At 35.6% G+C, this 27647-nt stretch overlaps 1 protein-coding gene across 1 annotated transcript in view; it reads right to left on the bottom strand.

Moving 5' to 3' along the window:
* The window catches only part of LOC149421348 (zonadhesin-like), a 122737-nt gene that overhangs the window by 11413 nt on the left and 83677 nt on the right, over window positions 1-27647 (bottom strand). The window contains exons 2-6 of the mRNA XM_089635498.1: window positions 22755-22934; window positions 19337-19531; window positions 18407-18583; window positions 10655-10834; window positions 10153-10345 (exon numbers count right to left, since the gene is read on the bottom strand). Coding sequence (XP_089491624.1) covers window positions 10153-10345; window positions 10655-10834; window positions 18407-18583; window positions 19337-19531; window positions 22755-22934 — 925 coding nt within the window. The remainder of the gene's footprint in view (window positions 1-10152; window positions 10346-10654; window positions 10835-18406; window positions 18584-19336; window positions 19532-22754; window positions 22935-27647) is intronic.

Genomic DNA, 27647 nt, shown 5'->3' with positions numbered 1-27647 from the left:
ATATCAATATAAACATACTCAAAACATGGTTCGACCTAAATTGTCTCTCATTAAATACCGCGAAAACATATTTCATCCCATTCTCTTTGCAGGAAAAAAATTTTGAAAACAATATAACCATTAAAAAATGTGAAAATAAAAAAGAATGCGGTTATGTAAATTGTTTACCAATAACATGCAAAAATAGTATAAAGTATCTGGGTATCATAGTAGATAGACACTTAAAATGGAACGAACAAGAACGAAAAAATAACAAGTCCAAAATACGGCAACCAGAATAAGAAAACTTATTTACTTATTCATTAGATTGAGAAACATCCTTTCATATAATATGATTAAAATTATATTTTTTCTCTTGCCCAATCCATATTACAATATGGTATAATCGGTTGGGGAGGGACTTTCAAAACTAACCTTTCACCTGTAGAAAAGGTTCAGAGGTTAATTTTGAAAGTCATCCTAAGAAAACCATCGATATTTCCAACCACGGAGCTGTTTGACTCGTTTAGGGTTCTTAGCTTAAACAAAAATTTTAAAAAGAATGCACTGTTACAAATTCATAAAGACCATTTCAATTCAACAATTTCTACAAAAATAAGTAACCGATATAGATCACGTGGTAACTTAGAAATTCCTAAATTTAATACTAGTGCTGGTCAACACCATTATACTTATCAAGGTATAAAATTGTTTAATGCCCTTCCGGATAAAATTAAAACTGAAAAAAATTACAAAACTTTCAAATCACAAATCAAACAACTTTTAGATAAACCCAACGGTAATCACAAGTTTTAATTTCATTGGATACATTTTTCAAATAATTGTTTATATTAACTCATTTGTAATTTTTATTGATTAAATTTTCCTAAATTCACGTTATGAATTTAGGAAAATTGATTAATGATTAATAAAAAAAAATATATATAAAATTTTTTTAATATTTAAAAAAAAATACATATCCTCTAAAGTTATATTATCCGCTTCCTAATATTTTGCTAATATGCGTTTATTGTTGTTGCATTTTATTTAATACCCATTTCATACAAGATTGCCAGCTCGGTCTTTGAACAATTTACTACCAGTACTGTACCTACCTACTATTATTTCGTACCTAATAAGTACATTTTTATAACTTATTTTTTCTAAGTTTAGTAACTATTATATTATTTAAGTTATATTTTTTATTTTTTAGTTTGTAATTAAATTTCTTACTTTCTTAATTATATAGTGTTATCAAATTTATCATCTAGTTTTATAGCTATTTTGTTAATTTTTAGCTCCATCAACTAGTGAAATTTTACAACCTATAAACCATAATGACTCACAACACTCCCCAACTCAAACACGAGAAATAATTTCTCAATTGAGTTAGGCAATTTTTTGTTAAAAATTTCTATTTTTTTCGCAATCAGCCTCAAAATATCTACATTTGTAAATTATTGTAATGTGTTTGTATATTCAATAAATAAAAAATAAAAAAATTACCAACATTACGCGTGCAATCAACTATTCGAGAGCTTGACCGGACGGTCACTTATTCTACGAGTACAATCTATATCCGTCCGATTTTTACCACATTTGAAGTACAAAAGAGTTGGAGTCCGATTCGAGCCGCGGTCAACAGTGGTTGTGTGTACCTTACTATTGCTTAGTACCGTTCGCCCGTTCCTGCGCTGCGTACAGATAAGAGATTATTGTTACATTTTATTTAATATTGTTTATCGTTTACCTATTTGTTTGCATTCCTGCTTACGGCTAATCCGTTTTTGTTTGTACAATCAATGAAATAGACTGCGTATTATTTTTTCAGTTTAATTTTTAAAAGTTAAGTTTTTTTTATATAATGGAGGAAGATGAAGATAGACCTCCCGACCCAGGGTCGATATTGGATTTTTCTGATTCGGAATCTAATACGAGCCAGGTTTCTATTACGCTCCCATCTCGTAAACGACGACCATCGCATAGCCTTCACATTCCATCGAAAGTTAAATCTATACCGCCGATTCAACAAACCTCGACCCCTAACGACCTTAACACCAATAGTAACATCCAGCCAAGTACTTTAACTAGCGATAATGCAAAAAGTACTGAATTACTTTATCCTGCTTCAGCTTCCGGTCCATTTACCGTTAATGTTCAGAGAACTGAACAGGGAAAACTTATTCATCCTTTAGATTTTGGAAAATTCGTATTTGACTCAAAAAATAATAACCTTGGTATTGTTAACGGTTCAATTAAACCGGAAGGGCGATATAAATTATCTATCGAGTTTAACACTGCCGCTTCCGCAAATGGATTTGTAAAAAAAATTGACTCGCTCTCAAATCATAAATATAAATCGTTCATCCCTACATTTAACCTTTCGAGAATGGGTCTTGTGCGAGGAATTCCCGCGGAGATCCCAGAGGCTGAAGTTGTTGATGCTTTGAATAATTCCCACGGATCCCCGAAAGTATTAAAAGCACGTCGACTGAACTACAAGGATTCTACTGATGGAAACACGATCTGGAAACCTTCCCAGTCTGTTGTTGTTACATTTGAGGGACAATCCCTACCGTCTCGTGTGTTAATTTATTATACCTCGCTTCCCGTTGAAGTTTATAAATTTCCAACAATTCAATGTTTCAATTGCTGCCAGTTCGGACATTCGAAATCCGTATGCCGCTCCTCCCCACGTTGTTACTATTGCGGAGAAGGTCACCCATTTGATCAATGTCCGAAATCTTCCAATGATCCCATTTGCATTAACTGTTCGGGTGCACATACCGCGGTCAGTCTAGCCTGTCCAGAATTAACAAGACAGAAGAACATAAAACATAAAATGGCTACCGACAACATTTCGTACTTCCAGGCCTCAAAGTTAATCTCTCCTGCTAAAAAATCATTCGCAGAGATGACATCGTCCTCAGCTCCATTCCAAACAACCACCTTTTTAAATTCAACGTCATCTTCTCACAGAGAAACCATTCTCAAGCCAGTCAAACCCAACCCAAAATATACACCTTACCTTGATAAAAAACAATTGAATAATATTTTGGCCAGCCCGAATGGCAATACCAAATCCCAGACGCCCAATGGGTGTGCCATTAATGGTAATACTTCCCCTCCTGCTCTCCCCGAAATAATGAATAATAATTCTTTTATACAAACTTTAATTACCCTTTTAATTACTATCCTTACAAACAACAATACTGTACCGTCCAACGCTGCCGATTACATTAAATCTTTATTATCTTGCCTCCCCAATGGCTTCGAAACTGAACAAAATTCTTCAGTGGAACAGTAGAAGCCTCTTCGCTAACAAATCTGACCTAATTCAATTACTCGACGAACACGACGTTTCAGTAGCCGCCATTTCTGAAACATGGTTAAAACCCTCCTTTCACTTAAGAATTCCAGGTTATTATTGTCTCAGACACGACAGACCGGATGGTAAAGGCGGCACGGCTCTGATAATCCATAATTCTATCCCGTTTAAACAAATTAATATTCATACTCCCTCCGACGATATCCAGATAACAGCAGCTGTCTTATCTGATATCACAATATTGTCAATATATATTCCTCCCTCTACGACTTTTATTGAAAATGAATAGGCACCAATCTTAACCCAGATTTGTTCCCCTTATATGATCCTTGGAGATTTTAATGCACATTCCCCTTCTTGGGGTAGCGAAATAAAAAATCGTTCTGGCCGCAATCTTTTAGATTTTATTGATACCCATAATCTATGTTTTTTAAATGACGGATCTCCAACCAGATTCACCCCCCCTCATCAACGGAAAAGTGCTGTTGATATATCTCTTTGTTCGTATTCGTTAGCATCTAAATGCTCTTGGGACATCCTAAACGATCCCCTCTCTAGTGATCATTTCCCAATTATAATCCGCTTCCACCATCAATTTAACACTTATTCCCCCCCAGTTAAAAATAATCTCAAATTTAGAACGAAAGATGCAAATTGGAGCACTTTCTCTTCTGAACTAGATAACCTTATTAATTTAACAAAATCGTCCCCGGGAGACATCAGAATGCAATGTGAGTCGTTTCCTTCTATGGTCATAAATGCAGCAGAAAAATCCATCCCGAAACGCAATGCGAACATTAAAATAAAACACTCTACTCCGTGGTGGGACGAAGAATGCACTCGCTCCGTCAACTCTCGAAAAAAAGCAATTTCCTCTTTTCGTAAGTGTATGTCACTAGAAAAATTTTTATCAGTTAAAAAAGCCCAGGCAGAAACCAAACGAATTTTGAAAAATAAGAAGCGCTGGATGGCGGAAGTTCTGTGAGAACCTGTCTCCGGAAACTCCCCAGTCTTCAGTTTGGTCTAGCTTAAAAAAATTCGGATCATCGTATTCTCCGCCGAGAATCAAACATATATCGGAAGAAATTCTTATAGGATTTGCGGATAAAATAGCCCCCCCATCAGTTGCCGGATGTGAAGAAATGCCTTCTATTAAGCCGTATCCATCTCACTCTAACTGGCTAGATGCTCCTTTCTCCATTGATGAGATGAAACGAGTGATAAGAGCCCTTTCTGACTCTACTCCGGGTCCCGATGGAATATTTTATAGTTTTATTAAATCATTTTCTGATATGGCGGTTGAATATTTCTTATCTCTTATTAATAATATGTTTGAAACAGGACTAATTCCGGATGATTGGAAAACTCAAAAAATCATTCCCATTTTAAAACCTGGAAAAAATCCATCTGAAATTTCGTCTTATCGGCCTATTGCTCTTTCATCATGTTTGATGAAAGTAGCGGAGCGTTTGATAAAAAACAGACTAGAGTGGTTTGTTGAAAGTCAAGATATTATCTCACCAAATCAGTATGGTTTTCGGAAAAAGAAATCTACAATGGATAATTTAAGTTTGTTCACAACTGATATCCGAGTTTCTCAATCCCTAAATACTTATACATTGGCCACATTCCTTGACCTTTCATCAGCTTACGATGATGTTTTACTGAATGTTTTGAAAGAAAAGCTAATTAAAAAACAAATCCCCCCGAAATTAGTTCAATTTATTATTAATTTGCTCACAGATAGGTCTATTATTATTGAGTCTTCCTCTAAATGCTTAAGGCGCAAACTATGGAGAGGCTTACCCCAGGGTTCTGTTATCAGTCCTCTGTTGTTTGATATTTATATAAGCGACCTAGACTCAGTAATTCCTTTTTCTATCAAGCGACTTTACTTTGCGGATGATATCCTTATATATTTGATACATAAAAATATTATTCTTGCAGTTAAGGAAATGAATTTGGCTTTACAATATATTAAAAGCTGGTTGTCAATAAATGGGATGAATCTGGCGGCATCTAAAACAAGGGTCGTGGCTTTCACGCGCAAAAGAAAAATTCCCCACTTCTCAATCTCTTTTGATAATGTGCCTCTACAAACCGCTACTCAAATCAAATTCCTTGGTCTTCTTTTGAACCATAAATTATCCTGGCTTCCACACATTCAGATAATTTCTACAAAGTGTGAAAAGGGACTTAATATGATGCGAGCAGTTTCCAGAGTATGGTGGGGATCTCATCCTACTACTCTTAAATTAACGTATAATTCCCTAGTTCGGAGCCACTTGGACTATGGCACATTTCTTTTTGACCCCCTCCCTAAATATTTAGATAAGAAAATGGAAAGAATTCAATCAAAAGCTCTCAGAATGATTATTGGAGCTATGAAGTCTTCTCCAATTAATGCGCTTCAGGTGGAATGTGGGGAGCCTCCATTATATTTCAGAAGGCAATTCCTTGCCAATAAATATATTTTCAAGGCTTTATCGTTATCACATCATCCTATTAAACAAAGTCCTAATCGGTTAAGTGTTAATTTGAATTCTAACAAAAGATTGAGAGAAAAAAATGTTTTCCTCTCCTAATTAAAAGTTTTCATCTCTATAATTCTCTGTCATCTTCCCTCCAATATCTTCAAGAAGTTCCCAATCTTCCTATATACAATATTCCATTTAAGGCAATCACTTTTATGCCAAACACAATAACATCAGACTTTCGGAAGAATATTTTATCTTATTGTAGAAAGCAATCACTTTGTGGTTTGACATATTTAATAAAATAAAATACTTTTTTGTTTTAAAACCACGATATTTATTAATTTAAGAACCGACCGGTTTCGCTTTACTTAAGCATCATCAGGGTACAAATTAATACTAGTATTAATTTAATACTAGTATTAATACTAGTATTAATTTGTACCCTGATGATGCTTAAGTAAAGCGAAACCGGTCGGTTCTTAAATTAATAAATATCGTGGTTTTAAAACAAAAAAGTATTTTATTTTATTAAATATTTTATCTTCTCCAAATAAATTTCAAAATGTGGATGACTGTTTTAAAAGCATTGTGGCTTCAAAATTCCCTGGATTTTCCATCCTTTATACAGATGGTTCCAAATTTGAAAATAAAAGTTGTGGAGAATCGATATATAGTCCAGAATTCAACATCAATCTCATTTATAAATTACCGAAAGAAGTTTCCATATTTACAGCTGAATGCTTTGCAATTGAACAAGCGCTAAATCAAATCCAGGTCCTCAACATTCATCGAGCCTTACTATGTACTGATTCGCTAAGTGCTCTAACTAAAATTATGTCAAATATTCTATGTTATCCGGAAGACAATATTATATGTAAAATAAAAAATCTTCTCAATTCTCTAAGTGAATCTGGGTTTGAGACGATATTGGCCTGGGTCCCTGCCCATTTGGGTATCGAGGGTAATGAGATGGCCGATTCTCTCGCCAAATCTGGTTCGGATTCCGGAACTATCCCACTAAATTTTAGAATTCCTATCTCCGATGTCTTCCCGATTCTTAAATCCAACATGACTCGTGCCTGGGAAGAAAATTGGGCAGTCTCCAAAATAAGAACTGGATCTTTCTATGCTGGAATTCAAAACCATATCCCTACTAAGCCATGGTTTCACGGTAAAAAACTTTCAAAACGATTCATTTCATGTATTTCGAGAATGAGAATTGGTCACTGTTCAATTGCATCTCACTTGGCTAGAATTAGAGTTTTGGATGATCCGGTCTGCCAGTGCGGTGTGGAAGAGGAAACCCTCGACCACGTTTTCTTTAACTGTAAAAACCATTCATCTTTCAAGAACATATACCGCCTGCTTATTAAAATCACACACCAGTCCCCCCTTAGCATTTCATACCTTTTATCTCTTAACAATTCTCGTGTTCATACAGCTTTATGTAAGTTCATTAACCTGAATGAATTCAACATTTAATTTGTTTTAGTGATCTAAATAAGTCCAATATTTAATTTGTTTTATTATTCTCCCAATAGATTAACCGAATTTTTTTATCCACTTACTGTTACCGGCACAAAGCACTCTTTTCAGGGTGAAATGCCTAAAACCAAAAAAAAAAAAAGTACAAAAGAGAACAATGTCGTTAGCAGGGCCGGCCCTATACGGGCGCAATTGGAGCAGTCCGCTCAGGGCGATGAATAGCCAAGGCGCCAAAGAGCTGATAATATCTAACTCATAACAGTCCTAACACTTTGCCCTCGAGATATTTTTTTATAAAAACGGCGCTGCACAAAAATACAAATCATTCGAATATCATTGATCACAGTGATGATAGGCGTCTACTAGTTTTGACAAGGGGCCATTTGGCTCAGGGTCGGCCCTGGTCGTTTTAACATTTGGAATTACTTCTTTCAACAATACCATATTAACCGTTTGGCTATGGAATGTTAAAATAGAATATTGTTTGTGACTGCACCTGTTTAAACTAATTCATTAACAATACATTAAATTCATTTTGTTTAATTATTGATCTAGAAATAAACAAATACAATCGCATGCTGTTTCTCCGCAGGAGTAGGCATATAATCCTCTCTGACCGCCAAATAACTCGTTCTTGGCTCTGCATTTTTATTTTATAAATATTAATAAATTACAAATTTGGTTACTTTTTCAACTACCATACTAGGCTCATGCCCGTATTGTAGTAGTCGTACATGATCTATGTTAAAATAACAGTAATAAAACATAACAGAAAAGGAAATTGTTATGGTAATACAAAAAATAAAAATAAATGTATATTGTTATAGAAATCATTGTTGATTATATTCACTTGATTATATTTATTTGTTCATATTAAATTCATTTGTGCTTGTTTTTGTTATATGAGGCTTATACTGCTTCTCACATATTTATATTTATACAATTCTTTAATTTAACCAACTTGTCATTTATTGTTAATTTTATTTATCATCAACATTATACATACCTACATACTGTTTTACCATTGTACCATGTTATTGCAAAAATGTTGTCATTATGTACCTGCTGACAAACTACATGAGTAGTTTAGCAGGTTTGAATGTTAATAAATAAAAAAATAAAATATTAGAAATAGATATGAAGATAAAACTAAAAAAATGTATATTATTATAGAAATCATATTAGAAATAGATATAAAGATAAAACTAAATAAATGATAGAGTTATAACATTTTTTTATTTAAAACGGTGTTAGGAACTCATGCATTCCTTAAAGAAAGCTCGTCCCGTTTCAAATAGCCAATGTTAAACATGGATAGTAAAACGGATTACATATTTTAGGAGTGATAAACCAGAATTGTCGCTGAGCTAATGTGATTTAGGGACCGTGCATTCCAGGTTTGATGAAAAGCGGGTGTATGCTTGATGTATGTAGCACAAGCTTCCTTAGTAAATAACTGGCGAATATCTAAGACCCTAATTTTAGCAAATAGTTCGTTTGAGGGGTGGGTAGGTTGGCATTTAAATATAAAAATATCTTCAACAATTAAATATTTAAATATAATTCTCAAAATTAGTTTTTGTACTGTAATAATTGGATTGATAATAGATTCAGCACAGCCACCCCATCCCACAATACCATATGTTGCTACGGATTGGAAAAGGGCAAAATAGAAGCTTCTTAGAGTCTCCAAGTCTGAGTTGGACCCAAGAGAGAAGAATATATGGTAAAGCTAGTCTTTTTAATTTGTCATTTATATGGGCCTATCAGCGTACTTGGTCTCTATAATTATTCCCAAATATTTAATAGCTACCTTCGATGATTTTAGGGTGGAACGTGTGCAATGGATATTAGGTGAGGTTTCGTAAGTGTTTAGAATGAGTGAACACGAGTGGATGATTAGTTTAGGACAGTTATTGGAAGCATTATGTTTGCGTATAGAAAATTTCATGTATATAATTTTGTCGATATTAAGTGTGAGGAGGTTTGTGTCTAGCCAATGCTTTACTTTTATTAGGCCATTATTAGTTTTATGAGTTACAGATTGCCATTAATCATCTTCAGATATTAATACTGTATCATCTTCAAATGATAATATCTTACCTCCAATATCCATGGTACACAGTGTGTTAATGTACAAAAAAAAGAAAAAAATATTTACTAATAATCGCAATCTCACCAAAGAAGAAACTGGTTCTTGTGCTTGGTGAGTGAGTTACACTTATGACGAGGTAGTACGTATATAGGAAATAAAAGTGGGCCTAGTACACTACCTTGAGGTACCCCGTAGGATACTGATAATTTTTTGCTCATATGTTCATATTCCTCTTCCATCCACAAGCCAATGCTTTTAATGGAAGTGTAGTATAAATTAAAACAGTATGACTTGTAAACAGTATAAATGTATTTTATGAGAGTGGATAAGAGTATGTTACGATCGGTTGGTTAGATAGTTATTAAACCATGATAAGGCTACTACTGTTATTCCAAATGGGAAGGACCAATATGTCCGCGTGTGTATGCGTGATTACCACTTTAGATTTGTATTCATTCATTAAAATCAAGTAGACATATTATTTTAACAGCATAAGAATATTTTTTTGTTACAGATTTCATTAACGGGTTATCTAAACATAATTATTTTGAACATACGTAAGAAACCTCCTTAAGCTTTCTCCAGCGGTGAAAGTTACACAATATATAAAGTAGATCATTCTGAAGATGCATATTCTAGAAGTGATCTCAAACGGGCGCAAAAAAGGAGTTTCTTCTGAATTAATTAATAATGTATTAATAATTTTGGTGTAAGTTCTTTATTAGTATTTTTATAAATTAAATAGGTACATACATGTCGATGGCTTAGACTTAAAATGTTGTAACTACAAAATGGTGATATTGCATTCACCCTCTGCTATACAGATGGGAATCTTCATACTCTTCTTAAGGAAGCCACTCTTGCACTGGCATCCCTTGGCCTTGGGGGCTTGGGAACAGGAAGTGAAATCTGGTCTCCGGCAAGTTCCTCCAGGACAAGGGTTGGGATTGTCTACCAATTCCGCATTGGGGTCAGTACAACCTATAATGATAATGACATTTGTCTTAATACGCTATTATTTTATTTAGATTGATTTTATAAATAATGTTTTTAAGATACAAAACTTATCAACTTTACTAAACTAACCATAAACTACCATAAACAACAAATAAAATCCCATGCCTAGGGCTAGCAAATTTATAATGTTTAAAAGCTAGGAATGTGAATCATAATTATGTAAATCAACAAAATTCGAAACCGATTTAAAAGCGAATTTTTCAAATTTGAATAAATGTTTGAAAAACAGTTAGCTCGCTAACCAAGATCCCAATAAAAATGAAGTTAACTTACAATCTTGAGGAATGATGCAATTATTAGTGCCGTTTCTAACAAACCCAGTAATGCACTTGCAAGCCGCTACGCAGACGGGAGGCTGCGACGGGAAGATACCCTCGAAGAGATCTGAGCAGGATATCTCCGAGACTAGAGGTGGACATGTCTCATATTCTTCGTTTTTCGGGCAATTGATGACTGAAAGCATAACTTTTATCTTAATATATAAAAATCACGTGTCACTGTGTTCGTACACGCTAATCTCCAAAACCGCCGAATCGATTTCAATGAATTTTTGTGAATTTGTATGGTTTGTTCCAGCCTGAAACACAGTTTTGGACCCGATAGGTGGCGCTGTTTTCGAGATCTAAATTATTATTTTTTTGTTTTACGATTTTTTTTGTTCAGTTTTATCATCCAAAAATACATACAACCACCAATTTTAACTTATCTATACCCCATCAATATTTTTAAATGCAATTTAAAGGATTTTATATAGAAAAAACGATGTAATTAATTATTAAGTTGTGGAAGCTTTATATATTCATATTGGCAAATGACGGATTGACAAAAAATATTGTTCACCAAATCGCACAACATTAAATTAAAATTCATTACTGTAATTTAAAACAACAATATAGTTTAGACTTAAAAGCAATCTTTATTTACCTTATTTATAAAATATAATTTTACTAATTATCAATTAAGAATTTTCATATTTTTTATTACACTTCAATATGAGATGAATAAATAATGTATATCGAAAGTGTTTTCTATGTATCGTATTCGGCAATCTATCAAACTGCGAAAGACATACATTTAAGAGTATAGAACGGTACCGGTCGCATTTTTACCTATTTTCCTCTTTTGTACTGAACAATAATCACAATCTGCTGAAACGATCGATATCAAATGAAACTTCAAAACAATATCTACGATGAATGTGACACGCGCACGTATTATATGTATGTCAAATGCATAAAATATCCGACAACAGATAAAAGGCAGTCTACATGAAATGAGGTCCATATAAAATGCGGTCTTCATTTTATATGTATCGTAAATATACCGCATTTTAATAATCATATGTCAATGACCATTGTTTTGCCCTTGAATAATTTATGTTTTTTTAACAAGTCCAGTGCTAAATATACAAAAAAATTATAAAATTAAATAAATTGTATTTTCAAACAAGCTGTAATGCCAACATTATTATCAAAATTCTTAAAAATATTAACTTATGTTCTGTGTGCAGTGACTCTTACGCTACGTATACATACGCAAGCCGAACTGCTGAAACGAATCTCAACTTATGGAAAAAGAACAAAGCAACTGCAAATGGCGCGAAACGCCACTTGCAGTTGCTTAGTAATTCGTGGCTCGGTTCGCGTTTCGGTTCGCAAATGTATACGTACCATTACGTTTTGCCATAACAAGTGCAAAGATACCGCAGTACCTTCTTATTCTCCTAAACACTCACTGGACAAGAACTGTGGACGCTCCAGCCACCTACTAGTGTTAATTACTTTGGAAGCAGCGCTAATACAACCTTATATCATCCGCGGAATAACGTTTGAAAATGAATACCAATCAAAAGAAGAGATTATTGGCATCCATATTTCCATTACCGATCCTTCTTTAAAAATAAATAAAAATAAAAGGGAATAAATACTTACCAAACTATCTAACCTCTATGAAACCATGCAGTATCTAAAAGTTAATGTAGGGGTCCTCGAGGAAAAAATGCAAATTTCAGTCGAGATAGAGGAACACAAGTCTCGCTCAAAGACCGTGATTTTATTTAACGTCCCCCAGTTTAGTTCCAACTCAAGCATGAAGAGAATCTTGGAGGTTAGAAGTGATTAGTGAAATAAACAGCGAATTAAAACCTAAAGAAGTTAAAATTTACTGGCTTGGTAGTAAGATTTCAATAAAAAAATCCTTTTTAGGCGAATAAATAAATAAAATAAGAATAAATCAGGCCCATTAAAGAAATATTTGAAGACTCTAAGCTGGCAACACTTCTTTTTATGTTTTAATTTTTAAAAAGAAGCAAACACATTGTGACTTGACTTTTTAAATAAATGAAATGAAAATACTTGGTTTTAGGTCACTTTATTGATAAATTTTATTGTCTACCAGTTTCAGTACCTCCGTACCATCATCAGGACAATTATAAAAATTATAACTTTTATGTTATAATTCTTATTTAATAATTATTTATTATTTTTATGACTGTCCTGATGATATCGAAACCGGTAGACCTAAAACCAAGTATTTTAATTTCATTTATTTAAAAATATTTTGCCCAATGGAATATAAACTGACCTCTGGAAGGAAATGGAGGAGAGAAAAGTAAAGGACGAAAGTGATTTGCGAATCAAACATTTTTATGGAATTCCTAAAATTATCAAAAGCCATTGGTACCAAAAACTGATAAACAAACATACCATGCTCTTTCTTAAAACTCAAAAGATATTATCAATATGTCTGAAAATAAGTACGAAATTGCAGCAACTTAAAATTAATTCACCCACTTTCTCATAAGACATTTTATTACTAACTGAAACACGATTAAATGCGAATATTGGCTCGTCGGAATTAAGCCTAAATCAATATACTACCTATCGCTTTGATCGAAGTAAATCGAGTAAAAAGTCAAACGGAGGTGGCGCGATGCTGCGCGTATTTAAAAATATCCCATTCTGTAAATTACCGATCAAACACACAAGTGTTAAATACATTTTTGTAATGCTCAACATACCTAATTATTATAATTATGTGTATCTTATTATTATTATTGAATTATTATGTGTCTACATCCCATCTGTGCGCTAAATCCAGTGAAATTCGTGATATGTCCAATAATGTCAAACAATGTGTTTAATTTTAACAATCGAATGTTAGATATCGTGTTTTCAAGTGATTCAAAAATAGTAGTCGAGAAATCAGATGAATTATTATTAGCTCTCGGTATACACCATCCACCATTAAATATTATCATAACAAATATGTCTGGAAGATCTGCAAACAACATCTATATAATTTATCCAGAGCTGATTACCTAAACCTTACCAAACTACCACATCTATATAACTTATCCAGAGCTGATTACCTTAACCTAACCTAACCAAACTACCACATCTATATAACTTATCCAGAGCTGATTACCTTAACCTAACCTAACCTAACTACCACATCTATATAACTTATCCAGAGCTGATTACCTTAACCCAACCTAACCTAACTACCACATCTATATAACTTATCCAGAGCTGATTACCTTAACCTAACCTAACCTAACTACCACATCTATATAACTTATCCAGAGCTGATTACCTAAACCCAACCAAACTACCACATCTATATAACTTATCCAGAGCTGATTACCTTAACCTAACCTAACCTAACTACCACATCTATATAACTTATCCAGAGCTGATTACCATAATATCATAGAGTAACTTACCTCGGTAGAGTATTTTTAGAGGAGAAACATAATTTAAATAATCAATTAGAACCATTGTACTCAATCTTAAACCTTAAACTAATAATATATCCACATAAAAATATGCCGACATTATCGAAGGTCTAGTTAATCTCTTTGCTGATTCATTTAAAAGTGTTTACGACACATATATTCCTGTCAATACTGCTTCCGATATTTCAGTGAAAGAGTCATTAAATCTAAGCCAATGTTTCATCAAAATAGAAACCATATAAAAAAGCATTAAATCGAAATGGTATTCCTCCAATATTTTTAATAACTTGTGTTAGTAGTCTGATATATAAACTCTTGAACAAGTCTTTATCTTCTGGATTTTTTCCTGCTTAATGAAAAAATAATTATTTAACACCTATTCATAAAAAGACGATAAAAGTAATACGATTTTCCAAAACTCATAATAATACCTTAAACGAATAAACATTGAAAAATTTTCCAGCGTCACAAATTTTTGACTTGGGTGTAATATTCAATGTAAACTTGATATTCATTGCACACATTAACGATGTAACTAATAAGATTGTAAAGATGCTTGTCTTCTTTTGCGGAATTTTAATTGATTTTTAGTCCTTAGAATGTATAATAACCAGAGATGTGCTTTATTTCAAATAAATCCATTTCAAATGGAAATGAAAAATGCAAAATGGGTATTTTCCATTTTGCATTTTAAATGCTTTTCTAAAAGCCATTTTGCATTTTGCATTTTAAATGCTTTTCTCAATGCGTTTTCCATTTTAAATGCTTTTCATTTCAAACATTCTTCCTACTATCTCCACTCATTTTTTTTTCATAAGCCCCAAATATCAGTCGGTCCTCAACCTCGCTATGAGAGATAATTTACATTTGTTACGTTGCTCCCTGGTAGGAGCCCTGGCAATTGAGTGATACCATTACAAAAAATACTGAACATGGAGCCATGACGCTGTAATATTAGATAGCAGTTTCTATGTTTGTACGTTGGCAACATTAGTCCCGCGCAAATTTTTTTTGGTTTCATAATCTGTAGTCGTGGTGTTTTTGGATTTACCATCATGTAATATGTTTGTTCTACATTGATGTCCATTATTAAAAGACAAAATTGTTTAAAAATCTATAATTATTTTAATTGTTTAACCTGAGAAACCATTTTGCATTTTCAATGCATTTGGAAAATGGATATTTTGCATTTTGCATTTGAAATGCTTTTCTAAAAACCATTTTGCATTTTGCATTTTCAAATGGAAAAGTTTTGACCCATTTTCATTTTCCATTTCATATGGTTTTGGGTACCCATTTTGCACATCTCTGATAATAACACTATATATTTCATTATTTAGAAGTAAAATGTTATATTATTTACATATTTGATCCCTTTTACATAAATTATAACTTCAAAATTCCAATTTAACACATTAATTATGTCAGTTTGATGAATCAATTGCATCTAGTAAAGCTGTTAACAGGATAACTATTTCAGACCTGGTTGTGTTATACAGAGTCAACAACAACTTAATTGACAGCCCTGCCATCGTCGCCGCTATTAAATTCCATGTGCCGACTAGGAACAAAAGACAAAATGTAACCTTCTTCGGCAATACATACACAACCAACTAAAGACACACTCACTAACCAATGGGATGCATGATCTGGGCAACAAGTTTGGGGGTACTATTGATATATTTACTGACTCCATTTATAGAATTATATTTAATTATAGTTATAGTGATTTTTCTTATATGAAGTATTGTTCTAGTTTCTATATTATTTTATGTTAATGTCACATGTATTACTAATATTGTTTTATATTCAGTTTATCAGTTTTACTTTATTTCGTGCTTTAAAAATCAAAGCTTTTAGTGTATGATTTTATAGCTAACTAGGTATATTCTGTTCATGTTTTTACGGGTTTTTACCCGGCTGTAAAACTTAATAAAATAAAATAAAATATTAGTTTTTTTCATATCAAGGCTAGAATACAAAATAGTTACCCCTCCAGCGTTTGAAAGTCATATATAACCGGGCGTCCATATTTTTAAAAAGGATTTTATCTTTTTTTCTATCACGCGGAAATATATATTTTTTTGATGTCATTAGGAAGATAAATAATAACCCTTTCCAGTTTGTTTAAAAAAAGTTTTCCTTTGTTTTTTATTGGAATCCATAAATAAAATTCTAAAAAATTTGACTAATTAATGGGTTTAACTTATTTCTAATTTTTTTATTATATAAACGAGATAAAAGTGAAGGTACAGTTTTCTTACAAATTCTCCCAACAAAACGAACGTGTTTTCGAAATATCGAGTTTTCTACGATTGAAGTAAAAAATTAAGTAAAAATGGGGTCAGCGTTTTCGACAACATTTTTCACGTTTGATGTTAAAATTGTATTATTTAGAAAGAGTAATATTTATTTTTAATGCATACACCGCAAAGATAATTTTATCTTAGTTCTAAAACAGTTTTTGTAATATTTAAAAATAAGATACATATATATATATATAGAATGGATTACAAACGAATGAGTTTTTTTTTAACTATACGAATTTTACATTTAAGTCCTATATACTCTTTAGCATTTCAAACAAAACTTTAGCTACTGTTGTTATTATTCTTCAACTAAGTAATTCTCTAAAGTTGTGTATACTGAATAATGTTTTTAGTTTATTTGAATATTGAATTATGTTAATTTGTGTGTTGAATTACGTTTGTAGTTATTTAATAAATCATTGAATATTTTCACGCATCGCTTTTTATTTTCATTATTATTATATTATTTTGTAAGAAATAAATAACTAAAAAATATTGCGGTTTAATTTGTTTTTTTTTCTTGTAAAAATGTAAGACAAATTAGTTTATTTACTGAAAAAATGCTGAAAGACAAAGAAGAAGTAAGAAGCTTGTAGATCAGAGGTTCCCAAACCTTACCTGGCTCACCGCTCACTTTCCAAGCATGTTCCCCCCCCCCTCCTAGTCTTTAATTTTTTTTTAAAAGAGAGAGGGATAAAAAGCCGCAGGCAAAAGTTGTTAGAAGACAAGCGAAAGTTACATGTTCGTACGTTGTGCAATATCACGACCAACCGGTTAGTAGCTCGGTAGCTTTAAAAATTTAAAATGTATCGTTTACTAACCCAGGCGTTGCGGGTTTGATCTTCTACTGGTTTAGTCCTCCATCATTGCACAAGCCACATTTTCCGCTTATAATTATGAAATTAAGATTATTTGTAATCCGGTAATGCTCTGTTTCTTAATATAAAAAAAATCTAATTTCTCTAGGTATTTATATTTTTTCTAGGATTAAAAAAAATATTGTGAAAACTAGAAAATACTATTAATACCTTATCACCAGTTAAACGGTTCAATTCGCAAGACGCAGATGATTTCATTAGAAATATGTCTCCCATTTCAGGCCTTCACCACCCCCTTGGAGTTTTAACCGCCCCCGTTTGCCTTCGAGGCCACCACCGCTCCTCTGACTCCCATTTCAGGCCTTCACCACCCCCTTGGAGCTTTAACCGCCCCCATTTGACTTCGAGGCCACCACCGCTCCTCTGACTCCCATTTCAGCCCTTCACCACCCCCTTGGAGCTTTAACCACCCCCACTTGCCTTGGAGACCACCACCGCTCTTCTTTTTTTTTTTTTTTTATATTTACTCCACACAGGAGGCCCTGAAGAAAATAATTTCCCTCAGGGCCTATGTCATCTTTGGGGATGCTGTGTGGAGGGATCTTCTGGATCTCATCAATGTCTCTATTGAGTATCGCTGGTGTATATGGAGTGTCAACTATGAACGTCGTTGAATGGGCACACGGTAAAGAGCTAAATGCTAAATACTAAAAAGAAAGGTACTCTAGATAGTTTATATATTTAATAATGACAACTCGTTAGGTCATATTGAGGTCACGAAAGATACCGTTGAACTTATTATTTTTAGTCTGTAACACGAATTCGGATTGTTGGGGAAGGTTATGATTGAATTAGGAAGTTTTAATATATAATTGTCCATGTATAACATAAACCTAATAAAACAATATTCCTGCTCACGAGGAAAGGGGGAACAAACCAAGTGCACGGAGCGGGGGGTGGCGTGACCGTTGAATGATTTGTCAATAAATAAATCCAACACAGTAATTAATAAATAAGAACTCAAAGGACAATAAAAAGTAAGCACTAGGCCATCAAACAAGGGGCATGGTTCATTTCGTCATCAGTCGTGTACCTTCTTGTACATCCGTCGCTTTAGAGGGACCGTAGTTCTAAATTTAAAGTAAGATTTATAAAAGATTACCGCAATCTTCAGGCAGGACGCATTTATTCTTTTCATCCCTGACGTAACCATTCTTGCAGAAGCACCCGGGAACACACTGATCTGTGCAAGCTATCAACTGGTCCTTGTTTTTGCAGGTTTTGGGGCACGCGGTTCCGCACTCTTCGAAAACCTCGAATCTACCTCGGCATTTTGTACCTAAAACATTCACAACCCCAATCAGAGTAGTAGCATCGTATGAAATATCAACATATGAAACAAAACTTATTGGAGATGTTGGATAGTGAGCGGAATTACGTACGAGTACGTAGAATACCTCCCAATCGAACTCTCGAATAACCTCTTATTTTGTTTTCTGTCTAATAACAGTCCACTTGTTTCGTGAGGTAATCATCCAAATATTATTATTATTATTCTTGCTCACATCGTATTTTGCAATCACATAACCTTACCTAACTTAACCCAACCACGTATTTTCTTATTTCTCCATTTGACCGTACTCCACATACTGTTGGATTAGGTTAGGTAAAGAGGTGCATAGGGTTTTATTGCTTTTTGGCGCCCATGAAAGGCTTAAATACTTTTCTGTAGACTTGGTTATTATTTAATGGGCAGCCAGCATCCTGCTGATGCGTTCACATCTTATTTCAAAATGTTTATGTTTAACATTAAATGAGTTTTTTAAATTTAAAATATTTAAATCCTTTCTTTTCTCCAAATTAAGAATCCAATCGAGTTTTAAATTGGTTTATGTTAGTAAAATCAATTTGTTGGTGGTGACGATTTGTTGGATGCCAAGTCAACTATAATATCCAGATAAATTTTAAAAGTCTCAATCATGTCACCCCTTTTTCTTCTTTCACTTAACGATGGTAATCTTAGTTTCTTGAGTCTATCTTCGTATTGCCGATCTTCTGGTATTTTTCCATATTTGTAAAGTATATTACTTACCACACTTGTCTGAAGGGACGCACTCTCCATTGGAAGTCTTTAAGAAGCCCTCCTTGCAAATGCAGCCCGCGATGCAGGGCCCCCTGCAGCGCTGGGATAAAGTGGGATCTTCACAAGTGTTCTGGCAGGCGTTGTTGCCGCATTCCGAATATTCTTGATTCCCCGGGCATGGATTTTTACAAGCTGGAACTGGTGCTATAAAAGAGCATAGGTATTTTTGAAAAATGTAGGTGATTCACATTATTTGGAGTAAAAAATATTGAAGTTTTCTGTGACATTTTTTCTTCTATTTTTTTAAAAACTTTTTTATTCTTTCACACGCCGCGCCGTAATGGTCACTGAGCCTTAGGGTCGTGGTGGGGGTTGGTAACAATACCTACTGATTTCTTAAATGATTTAACTTAAAGTAAGTCAGATACGTCCCCACTCTGTAAGAAAACATTGAAATTCCAAAAGGATTATACAAATCTTAAAATTTGTGGTTGATTGGTTTACACAAAAAAATTTTGGATGCTCTTATAATAATTATAATTATAATCATAATCAATTATATTAGCCACAGAAAAAATAAAAGTGAATAGAAATTATAAAATAAATTATTATGCTTATAAAACTTGGTTCCCCTTACCCGTTAGAAAGCATACTGGCTTAACACTACCATAAGCATTTTCATCATTTTATGCTAGGAAGTCTCTAATATTAAACACACTGTGTATTCAAGACTATACTTTATTGAAGACTTATTTGACTCATCTTCCGAGACAGACAGCTACGGATACCATTCACTGGATAACCAACAACTCTTCCATAGGTCACCCCAAGTGGTTCGATACGTTTGGTAACTTAGCATGGGGTGAGGTTTGTTCAGGTCTTGGCGGCAGATTGGGGGAGACCTTTGCACCTCTCCAGCCGGACTCTCTCGACCCATCGCCTCGTACCGCAGTGGTAGGAATAGATTCATACACCTGTCACTCTTGGTCACACTGAAATCAGATTCCTACCCACCATTTCATTAATAGACTCTTCACACAACATATCCAAACATAATATACATACGCCCCAAGAATACTATTTACCTCAGATCCTCCTCTCTCCAAAAAGATCCTCCGCACAGCACCCCCGAATATGACATGGGCCCTGAAGGAAATTATTTTCCTCATGCCTCCTGTGTGGAGCCGACTTAAAAATATACAAAAAGATTTTTAATCTGTTTCTAGTATTTAATTAGCTCTAAATATAAATTCCCGGAACGTCTTTATTACCTTCAGTTTCCCATCTCTTGGAGAAATTATTCCTACTTCTAGACTACAATAACAACAATTTATTAGGAGACCAAGGACCTGGGTTTTGAGAATAAACAGATCAACGTTAGTCCTGCATTCACATTAATGTGAAAATAAAGAACATTTTTTCCATAAACAACTAAAACATTTCAGAGAGTTATCCGTACAACAATCCTCCTTGGGGATGCATCAACCTTTGTCATTCCTGAGGTACCCCGGTGCACACACGCAGCCCGAGTAGCAGCCAGGCACAAAGTCGCAGTAGGAAATCTTCACAGAGTTATACGTACGACAATCTTCCTTGGGGATGCACGACCCTTTCTCATCCCTGAGGTACCCCGGTGCACACACGCAGCCCGAGTAGCAGCCAGGCACAAAGTCGCAGTAGGAAATCTTCACAGAGTTATACGTACGACAATCTTCCTTGGGGATGCACGACCCTTTCTCATCCCTGAGGTACCCCGGTGCGCACACGAAGCCCGAGTAGCAGCCAGGCACAAAGTCGCAGTAGGAAATCTTCACAGAGTTATACGTACGACAATCTTCCTTGGGGATGCACGACCATTTCTTATCCCTGAGGTACCCCGGTGCACACACGCAGCCCGAGTAGCAGCCAGGCACAAAGTCGCAGTAGGAAATCTTCACAGAGTTATACGTACGACAATCTTCCTTGGGGATGCACGACCCTTTCTCATCCCTGAGGTACCCCGGTGCACACACGCAGCCCGAGTAGCAGCCAGGCACAAAGTCGCAGTAGGAAATCTTCACAGAGTTATACGTACGACAATCTTCCTTGGGGATGCACGACCCTTTCTCATCCCTGAGGTACCCCGGTGCACACACGCAGCCCGAGTAGCAGCCAGGCACAAAGTCGCAGTAGGAAATCTTTACAGAGTTATACGTACGACAATCTTTCTTGGGGATGCACGACCCTTTCTCATCCCTGAGGTACCCCGGTGCGCACACGCAGCCCGAGTAGCAGCCAGGCACAAAGTCGCAGTAGGAAATCTTCACAGAGTTATACGTACGACAATCTTCCTTGGGGATGCACGACCATTTCTTATCCCTGAGGTACCCTGGTGCACACACGCAGCCCGAGTAGCAGCCAGGCACAAAGTCGCAGTAGGAAATCTTCACAGAGTTATACGTACGACAATCTTCCTTGGGGATGCACGACCCTTTCTCATCCCTGAGGTACCCCGGTGCGCACACGCAGCCCGAGTAGCAGCCAGGCACAAAGTCGCAGTAGGAAATCTTCACAGAGTTATACGTACGACAATCTTCCTTGGGGATGCACGACCCTTTCTCATCCCTGAGGTACCCCGGTGCACACACGCAGCCCGAGTAGCAGCCAGGCACAAAGTCGCAGTAGGAAATCTTTACAGAGTTATACGTACGACAATCTTTCTTGGGGATGCACGACCCTTTCTCATCCCTGAGGTACCCCGGTGCACACACGCAGCCCGAGTAGCAGCCAGGCACAAAGTCGCAGTAGGAAATCTTCACAGAGTTATACGTACGACAATCTTCCTTGGGGATGCACGACCCTTTCTCATCCCTGAGGTACCCCGGTGCACACACGCAGCCCGAGTAGCAGCCAGGCACAAAGTCGCAGTAGGAAATCTTCACAGAGTTATACGTACGACAATCTTCCTTGGGGATGCACGACCCTTTCTCATCCCTGAGGTACCCCGGTGCACACACGCAGCCCGAGTAGCAGCCAGGCACAAAGTCGCAGTAGGAAATCTTTACAGAGTTATACGTACGACAATCTTTCTTGGGGATGCACGACCCTTTCTCATCCCTGAGGTACCCCGGTGCACACACGCAGCCCGAGTAGCAGCCAGGCACAAAGTCGCAGTAGGAAATCTTCACAGAGTTATACGTACGACAATCTTCCTTGGGGATGCACGACCCTTTCTCATCCCTGAGGTACCCCGGTGCACACACGCAGCCCGAGTAGCAGCCAGGCACAAAGTCGCAGTAGGAAATCTTCACAGAGTTATACGTACGACAATCTTCCTTGGGGATGCACGACCCTTTCTCATCCCTGAGGTACCCCGGTGCGCACACGCAGCCCGAGTAGCAGCCAGGCACAAAGTCGCAGTAGGAAATCTTCACAGAGTTATACGTACGACAATCTTCCTTGGGGATGCACGACCCTTTCTCATCCCTGAGGTACCCCGGTGCGCACACGCAGCCCGAGTAGCAGCCAGACACATAGTCGCAGTAAGAAATCTTCATGGGTTCGGCGCACGTATTCTGGCAGCGGTGGTTGCCACATTCGCTGTACACTTCATTTTCCTTGCACTGTACTGAAAATATGGGTAAAACAAAAAACATATATTGATCTGACAGCCTCCGAGGTTGAGTGGTTACGATCTTTTGCTACGAATCCGGAGGTCGCGGGTTCAATCTTGGCGTGCGCAAGTAAATTTTATTTTGATTAATTTTTTTTATTAAAAAACTTAATAATTCAAAATAATACGGGGTCATCGAAAAAGGTGTTCATGATTTTAAAATTAAATAACTTAGTCTGCATTAATGAGTATAAATACCATCTATTTATAAACCAAAACACGAAGAAAATCTTTTTTCATTATATTTTCGATACGAGTTACTTCTGTTGTACTCAAGTCACTTTAGCAGATCCCGGATTGTTTGCGTAAACAATGCTCTTATGATAAACCCACAAAAATAGTTTGAAATGCTTACTATGTATAGCGTGAATTTGAACAAAGGTCGCCAGGAAAACATGAATCAGCAGTGTCTTCATTTTCCAATCTTGGGTTTGCAAGAATACAGTTTTCCATGCAGTCATTTAATACAAATGATTCCAAAGTGTAAAAAACAAAGAAGATTGTTCTATATTGTAGGCAAAGGCATCACATGGGGATAGTGGGGAAAAAGGTCTACCGTTTTTTTATGGCATATATATTGTGCGATATTGATGTTTCAAGTTCCTTTGATTTGCTCTGAAATGATTCTTTCCCCGGTTGATAGAGGAGACGAGGTTGTACAGAAAGAGCACACCACCTCATGAATTCAACATGTACGTTTGAGTTGTTCTGGGGACGAATGCCTTCAAATAATTCCTTGCGGAACATTTATCTTTTATTATACTGGATTAATTTGCTATACACATGAACAGTAACAACAATACTTAATTTAATAAAATATCTAAAGGTTAATATAAATGTAAGTTCATAATCCTAAAACGTGAAAAGTATGACATGAATTAAGTTATGTCATTGCGTATCTCCTGAATAGTATGGTAATAGTATGGAACCCGTGTCCATGCTGTGCTGAGCCATTTTTATTTTAATTATTTATTTTGTTTATTCAGTTAGTACAAATTATTATAACATTACTGATTTTAGTCTACATCGTTATAATTGCACCGTCTATACAACGTATAATATGCATTACTAAAAACCCCGTTAACTCGTTATAAATAGGAAATAAAAACATCTAGATTTTTCATTTTGCATTTAGGAAGTACGAGTACGTAGCTCTCCAGACAGGTGAGGTCACAAATAAATTGGACCGGGTCGCTCGAGAGTACAGGAAGTTATGATGACGTCCTCGAGAGTGAGATTCGGAGAAAGGAAACCAATGCCAGGGGTGCCACCCCTGGCATTGGTTTCTTGATAACTAACTAACCATCACGCCATTTCCCCGCAGGGGTAGGCAGAGAGGATAGACCGCCTTACAATTCGGTATCGCCAGATTCTTTTCTTTATACACATAACATTATATATTATAGCATGGTATGGACTACCTGTCAAATGATGCAAGGGCCCCAATACTTTTCTCACTAAATGAGACTTTGGTAGTACGTCATGTCAGGTTTTGCCTGAATCTCCCCCAACTTCCCCACATTCGTCGTAAAATCTATTCTGTCATGGGCCTGTCACCGAGAGAATCGTGATCAGATAATCGTGCTCCGGTTATCAGGTAATTAAAGTATTGCTCGTGTTAACAGAACGAGAAAACTATTCATATTTGGTAGACAAACAAATTATTATGGTCATTTTTAATGATAAACTAATGTTTACGAGACAAGGTTTTTATGCATAGCACAAATAAAACCATTTTTTTTTCCATTATTTCTGGCTTTCACCCTTCAAGGGTGTTCTTGGCCATCATTTAAAATTATTGAGAAAGGTGTATTGAAAGGTGAATTTAAATATTAATTTTATTTAAATAGGCAAATTTCAAAATTATAATGAAAATTGGAGTCGAGTTCAGACTTAAAAGAGATGAAATGTTGAATGGAGGGGAGGCAATTTTATTTAAGGCTTGATAGAAGAGAGGATATTTGTTTAGAGAGGGACAACCAAAAAATATGTGATCTAAAGTTCCCACTTCTAGACCACAGAATGTACAATCTGGGGAGTCAAGGACGTGAATTTTAAAAAGATGGGAAGGAACGGAACAATGACCGATCCTCATTCGAATGAGTGAAGAAATTTCTTTTTTGGAAAAATGAGGGAATTGCTGAAACCACGGTTTTGATGGTATAGTCCTTTGTATTGAGGCATAGCAGGCTCCCTTGGATTGACTAGCAATGTGCCAATACTCTGACCAAACATTGCGGGATCTTTCTTTGATGATGGAAAAAATGTCAGATAAGGGAATGTGGTTTACGAGGGTAACAACAGGGTTGGACGCTCCTTGTTTTGCCAAGGCATCCGCAATATCATTACCCATGATACCAACATGTCCAGGAATCCAAATCAGAGTTACAGATTTACCAGAGCTTTGAATGGATGCTATCATCTCTCGAATAAGGCATACAAAATGATCATCAGGATGAAGAAGAGGACTGGATTTAAGTTTTTGGAGGGAACTGAGAGAGTCAGAGAGAACGAGGGAATGTTCAAAATTATTTTTGATTATATATTTGAGAGATTCTATTATTGCAATGCACTCAGCTGAAAATATTGAAAATTGATTTGAAATTGAATGAAATATTCTATCATTAGAATTATTGTGGTAAACGTTAATACCTATACCACAGTTAGGAGAGTCGGGAGATTTGGATCCATCAGTAAATAAAAGAGAAAAGTTGGGCCATTTAGATAAAATAATGTCATTGAACATATTATTGACAGTTCGGGCCGGGAGATTGGAATGACTTTTAAAGATTCCAATCCCTTCTAATATTGTTGGGGATAGGGTGACGTGACTATATTTTAGTTTGTATAAGGGAAGTAGATCATTTTGGATGATGTGGAGCTCTGAGAGAGACTTAAAATTTTTACAGATGTCAGGAATAGGTTTAGTTGAAGCTCTGATTGTAGATGAATGGTTTGAGTCAATGAACAACGAGACGCTGGGGATAACCTGATGACATTTAGAATTTAAACATTTAAGAACAAATTTGTCAGCAAATAGTTGACGCCTTAAATAAAGAGGAGGATCAGAACATTCTACTTGAAGGGAATTGATGGGTGACGATTGCATCGCTCCAGTTATTATTCGCAAAGATTTAGATTGAATTTTGTCTAATTTATTAAGTACATTTTTTGAGGCAGTACTAAAAAGTGGGCAGGCATAGTCGAGATGGCTTCGAATAAGTGCATTGTAAAGCAACTTAATGCAAGTAGGGTGAGCTCCCCACCAAACGCCAGATAATGATCTGATGATATTAAAATTTTTTATGGCGGTTTGAGAAGGTGACACACTGAGTCTTTTGGATTGAAAGTTCAAGACCATGTAACGTGAGCCATGTGCAAAGGGCATTCATGGCTTCGTTAAGATATTTGACGGCAAGAGGGATGATTTTGGATGATAAGAAGAAAGCTATGTCATCTGCGAACTCGATAATTTTTATTTGTGGGGGAATAGTGACATGCATATCATATGTGTATATATTATACAGTAAGGGGGACAATACATCGCCTTGTGGTAAACCCTTCCAAATAGACCTACTTTGAGGAGAAATATCTGGAAGTTCAATGAAAATTTTTCTATCTAGAAATAGATTAATAATTGATTGGACAAACATGGGGGGAAGGCCAAGGCCTAGAAGTTTTTTTTTCAGGATTGGGATGGAAACATTGTCAAAGGCGCCTTCTATATCTATAAAGACGGCAAGACAAACTTCCTGTTTAGAAATTGATAAATTAATATCAGTGCTGATGATGGCAAGGTTATCCTGAGTGGATTTTTTTTTTCAAATTGAGATGGAGAGAGAAGCTGTTTACTCTCGACAAAAAATTCTAATCGGTTTTTAATTAATTTTTCATAAAGTTTACTGAGGGTGGATGAAAGAGCGATTGGCCTGTAGTTGGATCCAAAATTTGGAGATTTGTTTGTTTTTAAAATAGGGATGATTATTTGAGAACTCCAGTCATCAGGCATTATACCAGTCTGGAAGATTTTATTTAAGATGCTTAAGAAGTGGTTTAGAACATTATCATTACTATTTTTGATTATGCTGTAAGGTATACCATCTCTGCCTGGAGATGAGTACTTGACTGTTGATAAACAATTTTTTAGCTCAATTAAGGTGAATGGAGAGTCTAGCCAATGATTAGACATGGGAGTATTATAGATGGGCGTTATTTCATCTAAGTTAGGAACAGAAGGGGGGGGCAATTTTGTCCAAGAATTCATCTATCCATTTAGAATGGGACGCTCGAGGAGATGGTGAACTGAAGGAGGATCGAAATCTTCGGATCATAGACCAAACTTCCGAAATTGGAGTGTTCGGAGATACTGAACTGCAAAAGTTGTACCACCCGGATCTTTTTTTTGACCTCAATACCCTTTTGGCATTGGATTCAGCGTTTTTGTATATAAGATAGTTCTCCATAGTCATATTGTAACGATAGGAAAGAGATTTAGCTTTCCGAATTCTTACTACTTTGGAACATTCCTCATCCCACCAGGGAGTTGGAGGGAGTTTTTTGAGAGATTTAGTTTTAGGGGGAGGATTTGATTTATTTATTGCAGTTATGAGCATTAATTTGAAGTTATTATAATCATCTTTGACGGAAAATATATCGGTGGCGGGTGAA

This window comes from Hesperophylax consimilis, chromosome 9 (assembly GCF_061612785.1).
Source record: "Hesperophylax consimilis isolate HC1 chromosome 9, BYU_Hcon_1.0, whole genome shotgun sequence".
In the NCBI taxonomy this organism is placed as follows: Eukaryota; Metazoa; Arthropoda; class Insecta; order Trichoptera; family Limnephilidae; genus Hesperophylax; species Hesperophylax consimilis.
Note: the sequence above shows the minus strand (reverse complement) of the source record. Positions and strands in the feature narration are given on the sequence as shown.